The 21,857-nt window shown below is 33.8% G+C and overlaps 1 protein-coding gene across 1 annotated transcript; it reads right to left on the bottom strand.

Annotated features, from left to right (window-relative positions):
- Positions 1–7,500: 7,500 nt before the first annotated feature.
- LOC124510366 (tubulin beta chain-like) lies at positions 7,501–21,188 on the bottom strand. Its single transcript, XM_047077216.1, is given in 4 exon segments — positions 7,501–7,583; positions 11,634–12,003; positions 12,385–12,455; positions 21,125–21,188. Coding segments are annotated over 4 exon segments (588 nt in total).
- Between the last annotated feature and the right edge of the window lie 669 nt (positions 21,189–21,857).

The following is a 21,857-nucleotide window of genomic DNA, read 5'->3' as shown; positions in this document are numbered from 1 at the left end:
GTGAAACTGAAGAAAGGAAACCTGATTTAAAATGGAGTCAGGAGGCCAGGGCAGGTTCTCACTTCCCACAACTCGTTAATTGCGGATTACAGCATGAAGAGGCGAACCGTTGCATTCCCAGCAGGAAGAAGCCTACTTTACTCCCATGGGAGTGAGGACGAATTTCTCCTCTCCCAGCCCTGAATCAGAGGTCAAGATGTATGTGTTTCAGTTCGCCCTACTTGCTGTTTGACTTGGAGATTTTGTCTGCCTGTAAATTATGTGGAACTTGGTGTCTTTAAGAAATTAGGGAGGCATCTTTAAGTATAAACTTATATGAATCTGTAGTTTTAAAAGCAATTAACAATGCTATTAAAACTCATGATAGTCTTGTTTTCATGTAGAAGGAAATTTCTCAGTGCTTTAATCAAGTATTAATTCATCAACACTATCCTGCTAGTTTGGTGAAACTGACGCTTTATGATTTAATGGACTCATATTCTACTTCAGAATTATCACTACAGTAAGCTTTTTTTTTTTCTGCCTCAGATGGTTGTGATATTTGCTAACAGGTAAACATGTTACTTATTATCTTGAGTACAGAGAATTGCATTATTAAATGGGACACTTGGGTCAATGTGTTTTGTTCTTAAATGATTCCATATTCCTCTCTTAGTTAGAGATAAATCCCTTCTTTCACAACTGTTCCATTTCAGATAATCTTGCACAACTTGAATTTCATATGAGGCAAAAACAAATAAAAAGGCATTTATTTCGACATGTGCTTTTTTGTGAGTAGTAAACGAGCTATGATTCCAACTTGCAATCTCCCATTTACCCCGAGTCAAAGCCATCACCCTAATTTACACAGACTAAAATCCTAGTTAGGCTTTTTTTCTTTTTAAAAATGAGGTTCTAACAGGCATTTTCCTCAAACAATTCGTTTCATCCATAGATACACTTTTACGGCACACAATTCTGTTAACTATGTATTTTTTTAAGCCACTTGGGTTTACTTTGTTGCTGTTTTACATAAACAGTTGCTACAAATATTGCCACCAGCCTTCAGTCTTATCAGTCAAAAAATCTGTGTTAAGATGACTCTGGCTTTTATCATCCTCAGATAATTTTATTCTCATTCTTCATCAATATTGTTAGTGCACGGCTGCCTTTGAAGCATCTACAATCTATGTATATATAAGACAACAGATGCCTGAAAGCAAAATTTTTCTTACTGATAGCTGCTCCTCATCTCCAACTTTTATTTTTTGCCTAGGAAGACTTACCCACCACTAGACTTTTTTTTTTTTTACAAAAAATATGTTTGTATTTCTACAAAATATGTGTATATATACTATATTTACACATATATATGTTATGCAACATATGTATGTATTTTTATGTATAAAAAGTGTATAGACCTTACTTTTAAGAGCAGCTTTAAATTCACAGCAAAATTCAAGAGAAGGTATAGACATTTCCCATATACCCCCTACCCTCACCCTCATTATCAACATCCTTTATCAGAGTGATACATATATTACAACTGATGAACTTATATTGACACACGATAATCGTTCAAAATCCATAGTTTACATAAGGATTCAGTCTTTGTGTTGTACACTCTATGCTATTGTTTGATTGGCTTTTATGTTTCATAATTTCCTAGTAACCTAGATTTTGTATGCAAAGTCTTCATGAAATGTGTTATCACCTAAAAATGATCTGTCAAAACTGAGAAGATGAAATAGATTTAACATATTGAGAGATAAAACAGTACTATCTGGATGAACTTTAATTTGCACCTTTAAATCCAAAATGTCTCTGTTTCTACTCTATGCGATACTTGGGTCTTGCTCTTGAATCCAAATTTGCAATCCCTGACAGTTGATAATAGTGATTAGTCCACTTATACCTGATTTAATTGCTAATGAGATTGGGTTTACAACTGCCATTTATTTTTATTTTTGTTTGCCATTTATTTTTGATACGTCTCTTGGTTGCTCTTTTATTCTTCCATTACTAACTCCTTTCATGTAAAACAAATACTTTCCAGTATGTCACTTTAATTCCTCTATTGATTTTCTATTCTTTCTAGGATTTACCACATGCATCTTAATGTATTATGATCTACTTCACATTAATGCTGACTTAATTCCAATATAATATTGCCACTTCGCTACTCCTCCATTTCCATTTTCCTCTTTGATCCTCTTACAAATTATTGTACTAAGTAAAATAAGTTAGAGAAAAACAAATGCCATACGATGTCCCATATATGTAGAATCTAAATACATTTATAATATGCATTTAATACCCACACACACACACAAGCTCATAGATCATAGATACAGAAAACTGATTGGTGGTTATCAGGGGCACAGGTGGAGGATGGAGAAATGGGTGAACCGTTTTTGTTTGGTTTTCAGTTTAAATAAATTGAATTTAAAAAGTACATCTAGGGGCAACTGGGTGGCTCAGTAGGTTAAGCATCCTACTCTTGATTTTGGCTCACATTATGATCTCTCAGTTGGTGAGTTCGAGCCCCAAGTTGAGCTCTGTGCTGACAGTGTGGAGCCTGCTTGGAATTCTCTCCCTCCCACTCCCTGTGCCCCTCCCCTGCTTGTGCTCTTTCTATCTCTCTAAATAAATAAATAAACTTAAAAATTACATCTATATATGTTATAAAACTAAAAACAGTATTATAATTATTGCTTTATATAATCTTATGTCTTTTAGTAAAATTAAGGGGAGAAATAGTATATATAAATATATTCTATATTTACTGACATATTTACCATTCTAGTGCTTTCCATTTCTTCTTGTGGATTTGAGTAAATCACTCTGATTAGAGATTTATCAATTTCATTGATCTTCTAAAAGAACCAGTTCATTTTAAAATTATTTCCTATCACTTCTGCTTTCTATTTCATCTTTTCTGTTTTTATCTTTACTATATCCTCTCTTCTGCTTGCTTTGGGTTTAATTTTCTTTCTTTCTTTTAATCATTGCTTAACATGGAAGATAATTGATTTGAGATCATACTTCTAATACAAGTATTTAATGATGTAAAATCCTTTTAAGCACTTCAATACCTATGTTCCACAAATTGTAATATGTTATGGTTTCATTTTCATTCAATTCAAAATATTTTCTCATAGCCTTTAGGAATCTCTGTGTAGCTCGTAAGTTATTTAAAAGTATTTGTTTATTTTCCAAATATTTGGCATTTTCCAGATATCTTTCTGTTGTTGATTTGCATATAAACTTTCCACTGTGGTCAGAAAATACTTTGACTATCTTCAATTCTTTCAAATTTATTGATGTTTGTTTGATAGTCCAGAAAGTGTTCTGTTTTGGTAAATATTCCAAAAGTGTTTTTTTTTCTTTAATGTACATTTTGCATTTGTATATGGGGGAATTTATAACTATCAGCTAGGTCAGCTTGTTTTTATCAGCTTTCTGTTTACTGTATGTCTATTTATTTTGTGGATTTCTCAGAGAGGAGTATCAATATGTTCAACTCTAATTGTGGATTTTTCTATTTATTTTTCAGTCTTTTCCCTGACTGCTTTATTTCTGGTAATAGTCCTTGTTTTGAATTTAATATTTTCTTTTATTAATATAGCCACTCCAGCTTTCTTTGCTTCACGGTTGATCTATTATTTATAGTTTTAAAAAGTAGTGTTAAATTACTTTTTAAACAATAAATCTAATTCTTCTTTTCATTCCTCTGTTCTCGTTCGATACTATTTTAATTTTATTTATGTTATTAAGCACTTAATTTATTTGTAGTATTCTCCTTTTTAGAGAGTCTAATTTCTATTAAAGGAAATATAAATAAGAAAAAAACCTACATATGTATTGTCATTTTTACCATTTCTAGAGATCTCTATTTATTGGGCAAATCTAGATTTCTGTCTGGTGTCATATTGATTCAAGTACCTTTCACTTAAATGCTTAAAGCAACTTTACAGCACATCGACTTGTCTGACTTGAATAGCTAGCCTTTTGCATCATTTATCTTGTGTGAAAACTCTTTAACATTACCCGTAAATTATTTGTGTAATCCCAAGATATATAATTAAAATAAAAGACAGTGAGAATAGACCTTAGTTCAGGATACCAGAGACGTTTTTTCAGACCAAGAGTGTCAGAGGGCTAATGTTTCTATTTCTAAGGAGATATTGACTTTAAAGCAGAAACAGAACATAAAACAATATTTTCTGAATATTGAAGAGTGGATGATGTTATTTACTTTTTATGAGAATGGAAACTGAGTCTCTGAGAGGTTAATCAATTCAGCCAAAATACAGATACAAAGAGGTAGATTTTGCATCCCAATATAGATGTGTTTCCTAAACACTGTTTTCACTATTCCACACAAATTTTGAAGAGTTTGAAAAATCATATTCAGCAGTTACATTTAAATTCTATGGAACTTTAAAGTACCCAAAATACCTGCAAGGGGAAATTTATAATTAGGTGAATAAAGTAAACATATTTCTATGTTTACTGCTTGGCCGAAGATTAGTGGTAGACAATAACCAGCTGTAAAGCAGGAAAACAATATTAAAGATTAATAGCATATTTTAGAAAAGTGATTCTCAAGGGGACAGAAGAGATTTGAGAACCAACTCAATATATTTATTAAAAATAAATATGCCTTGCAACCCTATGTGGATTAGGCATATTGATCAATTGGTCTGTAAAAATGAAACACATCTTTGTTTGCAGTTGAGATCAAGAAAACGATTAGAGTTAGGTAAAAGCAACTTTCAAAGTAAGTTTTATATCCTGCACCAGGGACCATTGAGTGAACACTCTTGAAAAGTCGAGAATCCTGGCCTAGAGAAAATGTCTGTGGGGAAAAGTCTCTAGGTTAAAATATACATAACACTAATTAGTACATTATTCTTTATTACAGCAATCTCTTAGAAGGCCCTAGGTATAGTTAAAATAGTCTTATACACTTTTCCCTAAATTCTAAGTGTGAAACAGAATAGAATTTTTTAATGCTTTGTAGAGAAGAATTAAGTTTTCATCTGTACCCCCCAAAAATTAATTTCAGGACCATATGGAAATTTGGATAATTTAAGCCCATTATTGTTCTTGCCAAACTAGTCACTATTATGGGGCACTATTTTTCAGAGGAGTATATGAGCCAAACAGAGCTGATTACTTACTTTTTATCCCATATTTCAACCCCTAAGTATATGAGAAACCCATTATATATTACCCATTGTTGCAATTGTGAGAAGTTAAATTTGAAATATTCTGTAAAGGGTGCTGAAAATATATTACAGTTTTCTGGTTCTTTACAAAGCATGTTTAATGTCCATTGAGAACACAACATATAAAAAAATAGGCAAATGAAAGAAAATGGAATGAAGGAAGGAAGGAAAGAAGGAAAGAAGGAAGGATGAAAGAGAGAAAAAGAGAAGGAGAGAAAGAAGGGAGACAGACAGAAAGAAGAAAGAACGAAAGAAAGAACAAAGAAAGCAAGGGAAGGGAAGGGAAAGGAAGGGAAGGGAAGGGAAGGGAAGGGAAGGGAAGGGAAGGGAAGGGAAGCGAAGGAAGAAAAAAAAAATTGCATTTAACCTGAAGGAAGCATAGTGATTGCTTTTTTGCCATGTACACATGACATATCTCCAAGAAAGAAAATAAACACCATGACTTACATCTTGTTTAAATGCATAAATATTCTATATGAGTTTGGGCTTCTTTAAAATAATAGCTGACAAATGTGCACTTCTTATTTTAAACTTTTAAATTATATAAATGTAAATCTACAAAAATGGAGAGGTATTTTCATATGTAATTATCATCAGTGATAGAGAAAGGATATGATTTTGCTTGATGCCATTTAAATATGGATATTGTTATGCTTTGAATCCATCATTTTTTATGATAATAGAGAAAAGAGTAAAATTATTCAAATTTGAGCATTTCTTCCCACAATTTAGGGACTACAAATTTATATTCCTTTTAGAATGGTTAATGATGTTGTAGTCAGGGAAAGCGTTCCACATGATTTAACAAAGACAGATAGGAAAAGTGTTTAGAAATATTATACTTCATGTAAATTTTGGAGAGTTTAAAGAATTTTTTGGAAAGATTGAAGGAATTTTTGCCAATCATTCAAAAATCAGAGGAATATAGCCAATTCCATTCATTTCTGTGCTCAATTTGGTTAATCTCTGTAAATAAATCGTAACTAATCCCATTTTGCTGTCAAGTCCATAGCCAATGGTTTTTAAGATTCATTGTCTACCATATGTTAGCACAAAAAGTTTTCCAGAAGGAGATTTGAATTTCTAGTTCAGAGTACTCATCTGGACATATGTCAAAACATCTGTTCTTCCTTGAGGACAGCCAAGTCCAATTTTTAAGTGTCCATATAAACTCTCACAATCTCACAGAACATTAATAAAGGCAATATTTCAAACCAAATTTCAAAGTTTTTCTAGAATCGGTCCTGAAATATCTAGCATACCTTGAGCAAGTCTAAAGTGCACTTTACAGAATAAGTTAAATGCATCAATCCTCTATAAATGCATCACTTTTTCATATTAAAAACTAAAACTATTTAGGCAAAATAAGACCAAGACCATCTATTATCATTAAAATATAAGATTTATTTGAAAATAAAATTTTATGTATACTTTTATTTAAATTTCTTAAACGTCTGTTTCAAACTTCCTGATTTATGAAGCCAGATAAACATACACCAAGTAAGTTTTCTTTATTTTCTGTGATTAACTTAAGTATGTAGACATGTCATCTATAAAAAGTAATTTATTAGGAATAGTTTTTCAGTGGGAATTAAAGACATTCCTTCCTGAGTAAGAGGGCCATGGGCAAAGTTTGCTATTGATACATGTAGTGCACTCAATAAATGTGTTCATGGGCAAAGCAAAATAACCTTTTTTTTAAAATTGTTTTATTTTTGAGAGAGAGAGAGAGAGAGAGTGCACAAGCTGGGGAGGGGAACAGAGGGAGAGAGAGAGAAAATCTAAAGCAGGCTCCAAACTCAGCACGGAGCCTGATGCTGGGCTCATTCGAAGAACTTAGGGTCATGACCTGAGCTGAAATCAAGAGCCCAACCCTCAAGTGACTGAACCACGCAGGCGTCCCACAAAATAAACTTTATAGACAAAACATGTTACAGTGTATCTATTTCCACTAAAATTGTGCATGAATCAGACTTGGCAATTTCATCTTTAAAAAACTGTAACATATGGGGCGCCCCTGTGGCTCAGTCGGTTAAGCGTCCGACTTCGGCTCAGGTCATCTCACCATTCGTGGGGTTGAGCCCCACACTGGGCTCTGTGCTGTCAGCTCAGAGCCTGGAGCCTGCTTCAGACTCTGTGCCTCCTTCTCTTTCGGCCCCTCCCCTGCTCACGCTCTCTCTCTCTCTCTCAAAAATAAACATTAAAAGAATAAAAACTGGATGTGAGGGCGATCTGGCTGCGACATCTGTCACCCCATTGATCACCAGGGTTGATTCGGCTGATCTGGCTAGCTAGGCGGGTGTCCCCTTCCTCCGTCACCGCTCCATGTGCGTCCCTCCCGAAGCTGCGCGCCCAGTCGAGGAGGACGACCTTCAAAAAAAAAAGAATAAAACTGTAATATATAAATCTTCTCTGTGAAGACAGCTCTTCCCACAAGTAGGGATACCTGTTACTACCAGGCTCCAGAAGCACTGATGACATTTTTTAATGCATGGCTTTTTTCTCTCTTCCTGTAGGAAATATCATTTCCTGAGGGTAGGCGTCATTTTGCACATCTTTGTGCTTTGCTTAGGGACTAATAAAATGTTTTGGATATTTAAATATTAAGAAACATTTGCTTTGATTTAGAAATAATTCAGTTTTAAATGTGCTAATAAAATTCAGGTACTTTAGATGATTTGGGTATGTGATTTAACTTTTTTTAATGTTTATTTTTAAGAGAGACAGAGACAGAATGCGAGTGGGTTGGGGCAGAGAGGGAGACACAGAATCCGAAGCAGGCTCCAGGCTCCGAGCTGTCAGCACAGAGCCTGACGCTGGTCTTGAACTCAAGAGCTGTGAGATCATGACCTGAGCCAAAGTCAGACGCTCAACCTACTGAGCCGCCCAGCCACCCCATTTGGGTATGTGATTTAAAACGAAACCTCTTTTGGGGCGCCTGGGTGTCTCAGTTGGTTGAGCGTCCAACTTCGGTTCAGGTCATGATCTCGTGGTTCGTGGGTTCTGTGCTGACAGCTCAGAGCCTGGAGCCTGCTTTGAATTCTGTGTCTCCCTCTCTGTTCCTCCCCTGCTCATGCTCTGCCTCTCTCTCTCGCCTTAAAAAATAAATGAAAAAAAAAAAAACATTAAAGAATTTTTAAATGAAACCTTTTTTAGTATTTGAACATAATTTTCCATCTTTTTGACTTCTATTTTGTTTTTGAGAGGACTAATTACAGATTAATTGGCATTCTTAGGAGTAAATATTCTTCTTTTTCTATGTAGTTGTTTTAAGGTATCTTGAGTCTTTTTTTTTCACCAGTTTCATAAGACTTTAGCAAGTATGGCTTTAATTTTGTTTCCTTGTTTAGGTAGTTATTTCATGCACTCAGTCTGTTCTGGAAAGTTATCAGACACTAATTTCTTTGAAATTTCTTTTTTCTTTGTTCTCAGTCTATTCTATGTCTTACCTTTCGTATTTTATGTCTACTTTCTCCATATTTAATTTTTATTTTTTCTCAATTCTGTATTCTAGTACACTAAGTTTTCTTCACCTCTAATAAGCCTTCTCTTTTGTTCCCAATGCCTTTGTCTTTATAAGGTCTGTTATCTTCTTTTTTAAATTTTATTTTTTCCACAGTAATTTGTAACTGTTGTATGGTTCCACATATCTTTTGTATTTAATAATTTTAATATATTTATTAAAAACCTTAATCATATTTTAATCCAGTCACATGTATTGATGTGGTACATATCTGCTTTTTTCCTTTTGCTATATAACTTGAGAAATTTAAGGATTGTGATTCTAACACATTCTCTGAAAACTTACATGATTGGCTTATTGCAAAAAAAAATGTGTCTGGCATGCAGCTATTAAATTCATAAATGTCCACTCCCTACCTCTTCTATCCCAATAGCAAAAAATTGGAATAAGTTTGGGTCATCTTTTTAGGGATCATAATTCATCCTGAGAGCCTTGCCACATGTTTATACTTGTTTTATTATTTGGGTATAGAACTTAAGATGCAGTAAAACCTAATGATTCCACAATTCCAAAATATATTTTGAATCCCTGAGTAGATTACATTATGCTGACAGAACTTGGACAACAGGAAGTAGTAGTAAATACAGGTTTATTTTAAGTTATTTGCATACTAAGGTATGATACAGGGGGCCCTGGGTGTCTCAGTTGGTTAAGCATCCGACTCTTGATTTTGGCTCAAGTCATGATCTCATGGAGCATGAGATCGCGTCCCATGTCAGGCTCTGTGCTGACAGTGTGGAGCCTGCTTTGGATTCTCACTCTCCCTCTCTTTCTGCCCTTCCCCCTCCCCTGCGTGCTCTTTCTGTCTCTTTCAAAATAAATAAATATTTTACAAAATAGGTATGATAGATAAATTCAAGAAACCAGAACTTGTGACTTTAGTGAAGATTCTGGAAAGGCTAGTTGCTCTACTTTGTAACCCTTACCATAAGGTAAAGGTAGTCTAATATCATAGAGAACATAGATTTTCATATTTAACTTTGGTTTTCTAAAACTAAACAGTTATAGGGAAGCAGAGGAAGCATTCATATTCAACAAATATTATTACAACTCGTATTCACCAAGCATCAGTTGAGTTTAAGACACACTATATATAAGTTCTTTATGCAAAATTTTCATTAAACCTCCGTTATCCTTTAAGAAAAGTATTATTATTTCACATTTACCTATAAAGAAACTAAAAAGATCGGTCCAAATCCCATAGCTTTTAAGTTCTGAAGTTAGTGTCTGACAGTAAGTGGCTATTGTGCTAAGCCTAAAAATTTGAGTGTTAAATTCAGTCTATAACATCATAGTAAAGCAAATAAATGGATATTGAGAGGGAAAAAAATTTAAATGAGGGGCCATAAATTTCAAACTGCTAAGAAGGAGTATTTAGACAGCTCAGAAAGGTATAAACATTTCAACATTCAACATAAATGTTGTCTCCCAAAAATACGCCTCTTAAACCTTAAACTCTATTGCCCCTAGTTTCAAAAGTGATATAATATTTTTTAAGAATTCCATATTAAATTGCTGTGCTTTTAATCAGAGTATAAAAGTGCCTTGGGGATTACAATAATTTCAACAAATTTTCTTTACTTCATGAAACTGTTTTCCTGTTTACTCATTTAAAAACAAATCTGAATGCTATGTGATGAAATATATTTTCTAATGCAGAACATTTTAAAGGGACATATCTCCTAGGGAGGAACAGCTCCAAGAAGCAATCAACCCTTCTATTTAAGGCAATCTGCTCTCATGCTTTAGTGTAGAAGGGGTGGATGCATCATTTCCATGAAGTACCTGAAATAAAGAGGTCAAAGAAAATATTTAGATTCTGAGACACTCATATAAAGTCACAATATAAAATTGGTATAATTTCTCCTTACTATATCCCTTCTAAGTTTTTAGGCATTATATTACAACTAAAAAAAACATCATAGGGATACCTGGGTAGCTCAGTTGGTGTCTGACTCTTGATTTCAGCTCAGGTCATGATCTCACAGTTCATGGGATAGAGCTCCCAGTCAGACTCCATGCTGACAGTGTGGAGCTTGCTTAGGATTTTTTCTCCCTCTCTGTCTTCCTCTCCCCCACCCCCCGTTTGTGCATTCTCTCTCTCTCTCTCAAAATAAATAAATACACTTTAAAAAGACATATTGTGGGGGCGGCTGGGTGGCTCAGTCAGTTAAGCGTCTGACTTTGACTCAAGTCTTGAACTCAACGTTTCGTGAATTTGATTCCCACATCGGGTTCTGTGCTGACTGCCCACAGCCTAGAGCCTGCTTTGGATTCTGTGTCTCCCTCTCTCTCTGCCCCTCCTCTGCTTGTCTCTTTCTCAAAAACAAATAAAGATAAAAAAAAAAAAGACACACTGTAAATAGTGCAAAAAAAGGAGCAATGTTAGTAAAGACTAACATAACTCTTTTTGCCTCTCAACTCTTCATCAGTCTGAAATTACCAATGTACACAAACTAGGATATCTGATTTCATTTCCTATCCCATGATCACTTAAAAACAATGTAAATAGGGGCACCTAGGAGGCTCAGTTGGTAAAGCATCCAACTTAGGCTAAGGTCATGATCTTGTAGTTTGTAGGTTTGAGCCCCGCGTTGGGCTCTGTGCTGACAGCTCAGAGAATCCCTGCTTGGGATTCTGTGTCTCCTTCTCTCTGCCCTTCCCTGCTCACGCTCTGTCTCTCTCTCAAAAATAAACATTAAAAAAAAGACAAAATGTAAATAAATACATAAGTCTAATTTAAAATTGAAAGATCTTTTTTCCACCATGAAAATGCTTTAGTGGTGGTATCTATACAGCAGGTGATGTCAAGACAGGAGCAAGTATATACACAGTGAGACATAGTTGTTGGGGAAGAGGTTGTGAGTGATGAAGTTCACAAGGCTTCCATGCCGTACCAGGTACCAGACAGTTGTAGACCACCTCCTCATCCTTCTCCTCAAACTTACTGTCCTCTTCAGCTGTGGTGTCCTGGAACTACTGGTACTTGGACACAAGGTCATTCGTGTTGCTTTTGGCCTCGGTGAACTCCATCTCATCCATGCCCTTCCTTGTGTACTGGTGTAAAATGACCTTGCACCTGAACATGGCCAGGAGCTGCTCCAAGATGTGCTTGAACAGTTCCTCATTGGTCTTGCTGTTGCAGGTGAAGGTGGTGGACATATTTAGCCCCTCGGGTAGGATGTCACAGAGAACTGTTTTCGTGTTGTTGGGGATCCACTTGACAAAATAGCTGCTGTTCTTGTTTTGGAAGTTAAGCAGGTCAACCTTAAATAAAACAAATAGTAATCTAGTTAAACAAAAATGAGTTTATCTGGGAATAATGGGAGACTGCAATTTGGGACAACAAACTCTGGAGAACCATAGGCAATCCCAAAGAGATAAAGGAAGCTAGCTTTTATTAAGTTGCAGAAGGAAATTGGGGAGGGTTGTTTTAAGTATTAAGTTCATTGGAAGAGAATGAGAGTTTGAGATTGTGACAGCTTCTCATGGGCTGCAAGTGGTGGACAGTTTGTTTCTTACTGGGGTACACAGAAATCTTCCAGCTTCTTGTTGGTCATGTAAGCTGAGAGAAGTACCTGTGTGAGAGCTCTCCCTTCATGGCTTCCTGACTCCACATTAAGTCAGGTTTCCTTCACTCATTCTCACAAGTGTCTGCTCATCAACCTTCTTAATGGACAGGTGGTCCCTGAAGATGGCTCTTTTTAAACTCTTACACCCTCAAACAGAATTTCACCTGGTTTCTGTTTACTTTATTGTAAACTGGCTGTGATATAATTTTTTTCCATTTTGTTATTATCACAACTTGTAAAATTCCAAATTTATCATTTCCAAAAATTTATTCCCAATATAGATGACAAATATCGATTTAAAACAATATTTAAACCAAGCCAACATCAAAAGTGTCATAAGATTTATAATATTTTTGCTAGAATCTGAACTTTTGTAGACATAAAAAAGCATTGTATATAGATAAAATTTATTTTTTTAATGTTTCTGTCTTAGCCTACAAAGTAGAACCTCCGAAATAATATATAGAAGTCATGATTTCATTATCATTAATATGTCATGTAATAATATTATTTAAATCCAGAAATTTATTAAGATGCTTTTGTATATTCTCTCTGAAACTCATCATTTCTCTGCACATCATTCTTCTATCTTGGCATCCTTTAATTTCTATTTCCTTTCAATATTCTAATATTAAAATGGTTCCTTTTAATATGTTCTAAAGAATGTTACATTCTACAGGTAGAGGTAACATAAATAACCCAAATTCAAGTAGGAAGTAAGATGTCCATGAGAGAGTCCAAAGTGCTCCTGAAACTGAATTAAAAACAAGTCCATTGTTAGGTGTATGTGTCTCTACATAAAAGATGGTATTTGATTTGGTCCTTTTAAAAGGACAGTCACAACTCTGATCCCCATACTATTTTCTGGGACATAGCTATTTGATAAAGTGTTCATTAGGGGGACTGACTTGTCCTTCAGTGTGTTTTCTAAATATGGAGGTGGTTTTGTTGGTGACTCTCTTACTCATTAAGAATCTATTCAAATTATACTCTTGACTTTAATAAAACACAATTTCCAAATGCTTTTTTTTTTAACAAAGTCTGAGTGTCAATAAGCCTTCCTCTTTAGGTAAAGATAAAATACAAGTAAAACCTACACATAAAATATTGCCTGAGAAAATATTTTTAAAAAGAAACATGTTTTATCATAAAAAATTACTACCATTTGGTTTAATCTGAGATGATCTCATTTGGTTAATACATTTATATAAACCAAAAACCTTACTAGGTGGGCACATGCATGTCTGTGACCCCTATTTACTTAAGAGGGAATCTGATCAGAGTAAGAAGAAATTTTTATGCAAATTTCCATCTTTATAAAATTCATTGATTTACCATTTATATCTTTTCCACTTGATTTGGGAAAATGCAATTACATGATAAATGTCCTTTTCTTATAGACAACCCATGTTGTTTATCCTATTTGTTGATTAATGGCCATTTGGGGCGTGTTAATACCAATTACTTGCTTCATATCCTTTTCATCTCAAGTTCTCCAAGAATGGAGTGCTCCTCCCCACCCCCATATATCCACACCACTTTCTTCTTCCCCCTCCTCCAGTTTCCTTCAAGGTCACCTCCTCCAAGTGGCTTACCCTAACCACTCTTTTTACAAGCGTATCCCTTTTACTAAAACGTAACTTATTTCTCAGCTACATTTTTTCTCCATAAGATATATCGCCTTCTACATTACTGTAAGGTTAACTTTGAAAAATTTGGTTGTTTTTCACCACCAGAGTATGAGGTCCATGAAAGAAGTTTTGTTTGCTTACAGAAATACCCCACTGATGTGGCAGGCATTTAACAGGTGTTTTTTGACTGGCTGAATGAAAGGCATCCCAGTACTGCCAAAACATTGTACAGCAAGTTGTTTCACTAAAGCCTCGTTCTGTCACAGTCTTATAAGGAGCGCAGCTCTGCAGCCGACCCTCTCTGCTTGCATTCTACCTATATTGTAAACACACGAACTATTTCAAAGCAAACAGCATGTGAAAAAGCCAAGCCCATGCTCTCCTTATATCCTAAAAGAACAATGCCTAATCCATAGCAGTTTATTTTTTGCAGAAAGTGCACACATAAAAGAAAAGGTAGAAGATGAGTCTTCTCACATACTACTGAGATGAGCGAAAGAAGGGTTAAATAAAAACCTTTTTACTATAAAAAGCTTTTATAAAAAGCTTTTATTTATTTTGAAGTAAAAAGCTTTTATTTCAAAAATGAACACGGGATATGCATTGTTTTTAAAAAGTGAATAAACTAAGTGACAGTAGACTTTCATTTTTGTAATTGCTTTTTGAAGGTACTTCTTCCCCCTTATTTCGCCTGCATTTATTCCATATTCTTTTGCTTTCACCCATTTCTTCAATAACTTCACTCAATAACCTCCCCTGAGAAAACTGCCTCTTACAGTGCTTTGATGGTGCTTCCTTCTGAAGATGGTATCACTGAAACTGATAAATCACTTCCGAAAAATATATTTGGCAACTTGGCATACCTCTCCTTCATTTACAGATGTTTCCATTTCATTTCTACCATTTCTTATAAAAATATATCTAGGTGATTTAATTACTGTAAGCAAGCATCAGAATTAAGTGTAGACAGCACCCATGTGAAAAGCTCACAGGTCTAATGATGGATGTTATTTATACAAAGACCCAGATTCAATGTACCTAGTTATATGGAAAACTCATTTTGGAAAACTTGGCACTTCTTAAATATTTAATAACACTAGGGATTCTTCTAATATTTTAGAATAAATCTATATCTCCTTTATTTTCCATTACCAAACAAAAGAGCAAAAATTTCCAATAGAAAAAATAAACCATATTGCATACACTATATGCATATATAACATATACTATATACTACATACATTATACTAAATATATAGTCTCATAACTCCCTCAAAGCCCTCAATTTTTCTTTCTCATCAGAACTAGACATGAGTAATTAAAAATTATTTTCCTAGGTTATTATCTCTCTCTGGATTTTACTTTTCCTGTGAGATTAATCAGTCCCCTCCAATTGTTTGTAATTTATCATCTCTTTACACTTCCATGTTTGTTATGACTTAGCCAGTCAATTACCTCTCTTAGTCAACCCTATCTTTTCTTTCTCGTGGTTCTAGTACTGATTTTATATATATTTATAGACAAATAAGAGCAGAGATAACAATTAGTAATGCCATTTTAGATAACAATTTTGATTTGTAAGAATTTTACTTGAAGTTTAAGAAATATTACATTTTCCACTTATGATCATTTTTCATCCCCAATGGAAGCACCCTAATACCAGACCCTAATATTTCTTCATATATGACACACACCCTCATATCTAGCAAATGTATTTACTTTCTAGTTTCTAGAATAAGTAAAAGACATAATAATTAAGCCTTGAATGATTGTGAGAGATACAGCTTTGCTCCATATTTACTTTGTAAAAGGGACTGAAAATGAACCATTGTTTGAATATTGCTTTGTGTTATTTTTGTCTTCTATAAGTCTTGCTTTCTGATATTCATCATGACAAATAAGACGGGCTCCAAACAGGACAATTTATGATTATGTTCTCCTTAGTCTTTTTACCCTGAAAAAAGAATCTTTTTATAGGAGGGATAGAGAGAATATAAAAGGAAATACCATTGTTTCACTACCAAAAGATCTACTTGCTAATATATAGAAATTTATTTGTTATTATTTGTAAAATATCAACACATATCTACGAAACAGTTACTTCTCAAGTCTTGACATATATATAACAATCATTAATGAAGCGTTCTGAAAAAACACCTGTTAATATCTGAGGCATCAAATTAAAAGTTTATACAAATATTGGTCTCCTTGGTCATAGTTATTTAAAAGCTTTTCTTCAATACTTAACAAAATGAACCTAAACATTTATTTCCCCTATATCTATTTCTGGATAGACAGATGTTATCTATTTCTGAATAGGAGTCTAGACTGCTAATAGTATATGCTTTTCAAGGTTAGACTCTTTACTTTTAAGATTATTGATCTTGCATATATTTCTACTAAAATTAAGATTTTTCTATCAAACTGTTTTATAACTATCATAAATTAAATATTAATAAAACTGTAGGTGCTTTAAAGTTACGGGAATAGGTAAATGACCAAATCATGTTGGAGTGTTCTGGTTTTCTTGAGCTATAAAAAAAGAAGACAAGGTACTAATTTTAGTTAGTAAAATTGTGTTGCAAAACATGAAGAACTAGCATCTACCTTATCTATTACAAAATGTTTGCCTTTTAATATCACTTAATTTCAAACATCACTTAATTTTAAAATTCCCTTGGGTATAAATTGTACAACATGTTACACTACGTTATACAAGAACTAAAATAACCTTTACTCAAAGTTGGCAACACTTCAATTAATGCCAGGAATGGGAAAAGAAACACTATAAAAAGAGTCATTAATAGATTAAAGACTTAAATGTAAGATCTAAAACCATAAAACTCATAGAAGACAACATAGGGAAAAAACTCCTAGACATTGGCCTTGGCAATGATTTCTTGGATATGACACCAAAAGCACAAGCAATAAAAGCAGATATAGACAAGTGAGATTATATCAAACTAAGAAGTTTCTGTACAGCAAAGGAAATAATCAACAAAATGAAAAGACAACCTACAGAATGGAAGAAAACATTTGCAACCTATATATCCAATAAAATGTTCATATGCAAATTATGTAAAGAACATCTACCACTCAGTAGTAAAAATCCAAATAATCCAACTTAAAAAAAGGCAAAGGAAATGAATATATATTTCTCCCAAGAAACATACAAATGACCAAAAAATATATGAAAAGATGCTCAACATAATTAATCATCAGAGAAATGCAAATCAAAACCACAATGAGATATCACCTCATGCCTGTTAAGATAAAGTTTATTTAAAAAAAAAAGATAACAATTGTTGGTGAGGATATGGATAAAAGGAAACTCATACAACACTGGAAGAAATGGATATTGCTTGATTCATTATGGAAAATAATAGAACTGTCATGTGATCTAGCAATCCCACTTCTGGGTACATACACAAAGGAATTCCATAAAATGGATTATTCAGTCTTAAAAGTAAAGGAAATCATGCCATTTGTGACGATATGGATAAACCTGGACATTATTCTAAGTGAAATAAGTCAGACACAGTGAGACAAACTACACAATACCTTCCATAAAGAATTGAAAATAGTCAAGTGTTTATAGAAGTAGATAGCAAAATGCTGTTTTCCAGAAACTGGGGGAAGGGAGAAAGGAGAGGTATTAGTTAAAGGGCACAAATTTTGGTTACACAAGTGAATTAATTCTAGGTATCTACTACTATAATGACAATTGTTAATAGTGTATAGTTTTAAAACTTATGTTAAGTATTAATATCATAAATAATAATCATAATCATAAGAGGATGAGAAAAAACTTTTAGAGGTGATGTATAGGTTTATGGGAAAGACTGGTGTGATGGTTTCATGAGTATATAATTATCTTTAAATTTATAGAGCTATATACATAAATTATGTAGTTTTATATACTAAAAATAGATTAATGAAAATCATCATTATTATAGATTAAATATGTATTATGGTATTAATATAAAACTGTTTTAAATACTAGAAGATTGTTATTACACAAGAAAAGAAGTAATCAATAAATTTAAAAGGTAACCTACAAAATAAAAGAAAATGCTGGTAAACTCTATATCTGACAATATATAGTTTATAATATAATATATATCTACACAACATATGTAGAACTCATACAACTAAATAGCAAAGAGTAAATAATCCAATTTTAAAATGGACAAAGGATCTGAATAGACATTTTTCCAAAGGAGACATCTAAATGGTCAATTAAGTACAAGAAAATGTGCTCAACTAACAGTGAACTATCTAGCAGGGACATTTTTTAAAAGTCCTATTCATATTAGCAACAAAAGAATAAAATACTTAGGAATTGCCTTACGTAAAGAAATGAAAGATTTAGACACTAACATATGAAATACTAGTAAGGGAAATTTAAAAAGACATAAATAAATGGAAAGACATTATGCATTCATGGACTGGAAGAATTAATATTATTAAAATACACATACTACTAAAAGTGATCTACAAATTTGATTCACCACTTTCAAAATCCCATGATAATTTCTACAAAAGTAGAAAAAAAATCCTAAAATTTAAATAGAACCCCAAAACTCTGTATAAGCAAAGCAACTTTGAGAAGAAAACCAAAGCTGGAAGCATTACACTTCCTGACTTCAAATCACATTACAAAGCTATAGTTATTAAGATAGTATGACACTAGCATAAAAAATATATAAAGTCCACTGAAACAGAGTAGAGAACCCAGAAATAAACCCACACATTCTAGTCAGCTGAACCTTGACAAAGGTTCCAGGGACAATGAGGAAAGGATACTCAACAACTGCTGTTAGCAAAACTGATATCTACTTGCAAAAGAATGGAATGGGACCACTATCATACCATACTCAAAACTGACTCAAAATGTATGAAAGACTTAAATGTAAGACCTGAAACTACAAAATTCTCAGAAAAAAAAAAAAAAAAACAGAAGGGAAAACCTTGACCTTGATCTTGGCAATAATTGTTTGGATATGGGACCCAAAACATAAGCAACAAAAGAAAAAAATAGACAAGTGGGATTACTTCAAGCTAAAAAAGCTACTGTACCACAAAGGAAATAATCAGAATGGTAAGAAAACCTATAAAATGGAAAAAATATTTTGAAGCCATATATCCAATAAAGGGTTAACATACAAAATATATGATGAATTCATATACACTCAATATCAAAATGAAAATAATTAACAAAATGGCCAAAGGACATGAAATAGAAACTTCTCAAAAAAAGAAATTTCGTTGACTAACAGATATATGAAAAAGTGCTCAATATCTCTCATCATTAGGAAAATGCAAATTAAAACCACAATAAGATGTCACCTTAGAATGGCTATTATAAAAAGGACAATGGATAAGAAGTGTTGGTGAGGATATGGAGTAAAGGGATCTTTGTATGTGTCTGGCGGGAATATAAATGAGTCCAGCCATTACATAAAATAGTATGGCAGTTCCTCAAGTAATTAAAAATAGAATTACCATGAGATCCAGAAATCTAGTTTCTGGGTATATCGAAAGGATCTAAAATCAGGATTGTGAAGATACATCTGTATGTTCATGTTCTCTGCAGCAGTATTCACAGTAGGCTATTTATGGAAACAACCTACATGTCATTTGACAGATGAATGAATAAAGAAAATGTTTTATGGATAGATGGATATTGATAGAATAATGTCTCTATATATATATCTCTCTGTGTGTCTCTGCCTTTCTCTATATATTATAATACATATAATATATATGTATATTACACACAGTGGATTATTATACTTAAAAAAGAAAATTCTGTCATTTTGAGGTAATATGAATAGAACTGGATAGAACACTGTGCTAAATGAAATAAGTAAGACACAGAAAAAGAAATACTCTATGCTCTCACATATGGAAACTAAAATAATCAAACTCATAGAAATACAGACTAGAATGGGGCTTGATGGAGGGGAAGTGGATGATGTTGGTTAAAGTGTAGACAGTTTCACTTATGCAGGATAATAAATTCCAGAAATTGAAAGTATAGCATGGTAAAGATAGTTAACAGTAATGCATTATATACTTAAAATTTGAGGAGAGAGATCTTAAATTAAATCCACTCCCCACACTTGGAGCTCCTGGGTGGCTCAGTGGTTAAACATTCAACTTCAGCTGAGGTCATGATTTCACGGTTTGTGAGTTGGAACCCCCACGAAGGGCTCTGTGCTGACAGTGCAGAGCCCTTTGGGATTCTGTCTCTCTACCTCTCTCTCTGCTCCCCCTCCCCTTCCCCCACACCCCCCTCCCCCCGCCGACTCATGCTCTGTCTATCTGTGTGTGTGTGTGTGTGTGTGTTAAAAATAAACATTTAAAAAAAATTTAAATGTCACCACACACATGAACATAACATGCAGTGGACACTATGCAAAGGTAATGAATATGTTAATTAGCTTGATTGTGGTGATGTTTTACAATGTATATACTTCATCAAGTTGTATATCTTAGATATGCAATTTTTGTAGATGAAGATATTTCAGTAAAGCTGTTAAAAAAATGCCCTGGGGTTTCTTCCTTGACCAACTTCTTAATCTACATTGACATCCTAGGTGATTTCATTCAGCTGAATGACTAAAAATACTATCTTATTTTCATGATTCCCAAAGTATATATTCAGTCTGAACTCCCGAATCTAAACTCATTTTTTCCAGCTGTGTACTCAAGGGGTCTACTTAACTGTTTAAAAAGCAGCTCCAGGGGTGCCCGGGTAGCTCAGTTCGTTAACGGTCCAACTGTGGCTCAGGACATGATCCCATGGTTAGTGAGTTTGAGCCCCGTATTGGGCTCTGTGCTGAGAGCCTGGAACCTGTTTCAGATTCTGTGTCTCTCTCTCTGCCCCTCCCACATTCACACTCTGTCTCTCTGTCTCTGTCTCTCTCTCTCTCTCAAAAATAAATAAATGCTAAAAAAAAAAAAAAAAGCAGCACCAAGGTAATATACTCAAATGTGAGATACTGATATCCTCCTCTTACATTTGCCAGAAAGCAAACATACAAACAAGAAAAACAGAAACAATAATATAATTTCTTCAACAGGCGTCCCGTTGGAAGTTAGAGACTATTCTGCCATGTGCTCAGGCTTTAAATCTTAACACAGGCTTTGGAATGAGATGTATCTAATACTACAGTCTACGGTCATTATCTTTGGCCATGCCATTATCTCCTTGAATTTTGTCAATAGGTCTTCCTTCCTCCATTCTGCTCCTGTGCCTTTCATTGTTAACACAGCATCCAGAGTAATTCTGCAGTAATACAAATCTTACCTTGCCACTCATGTTTATACCTTTCCACTTCACACAATGAAAGCCCTTAGTGTGTCATACAAGGCTCACCATGACCTGCCTTTCTTCTTGTATTTCTGAAATCATGTGCCATTGCTTGCCAGTTTTCATTCTGAACAGAATATCTAATAAATGACATTTCTGTTTTCTATATTATTTTAATGAGAAAAAGGAAACATCTTTTTATTGCATATTCTTTTTATTAGATGAATGGGTTTCCTGTTATGAGAAGCATGATTAGTAATAACAAGTATATATTCAGATGATCTCATCCTTGGTAGATCATGAATCATGGAAGACCGTAAATCAGGAATATTTATAAGGCATGCATGTGAACAGACAAGAAATATAAAACCTACACAGAAAATTGGAAAAATAAAAATCATCTTTCATTGTGAGGCAATTTACTCATTCAACTCACTATTCATATTGGTTTTTGTTGTTTTTTTTCTATAAATGACATTTAAGTACTTAAATGTCTCTTTCATTCAGGGTGGCAAAAGTGAAACAGGGTGTCCAGCCTAGTCATAAACTGTAGCATGTTATCCCCATGAATGTGTTTTATTTATTTATTTTATTACAGGT

This window comes from Lynx rufus, unplaced genomic scaffold (genome assembly GCF_022079265.1).
Source record: "Lynx rufus isolate CCGP_SWC_20201006 ecotype Redwood Valley unplaced genomic scaffold, mLynRuf1.p SCAF_15, whole genome shotgun sequence".
NCBI classification, from domain to species: Eukaryota; Metazoa; Chordata; class Mammalia; order Carnivora; family Felidae; genus Lynx; species Lynx rufus.
This window is presented reverse-complemented; position numbering and strand designations above follow the sequence as displayed.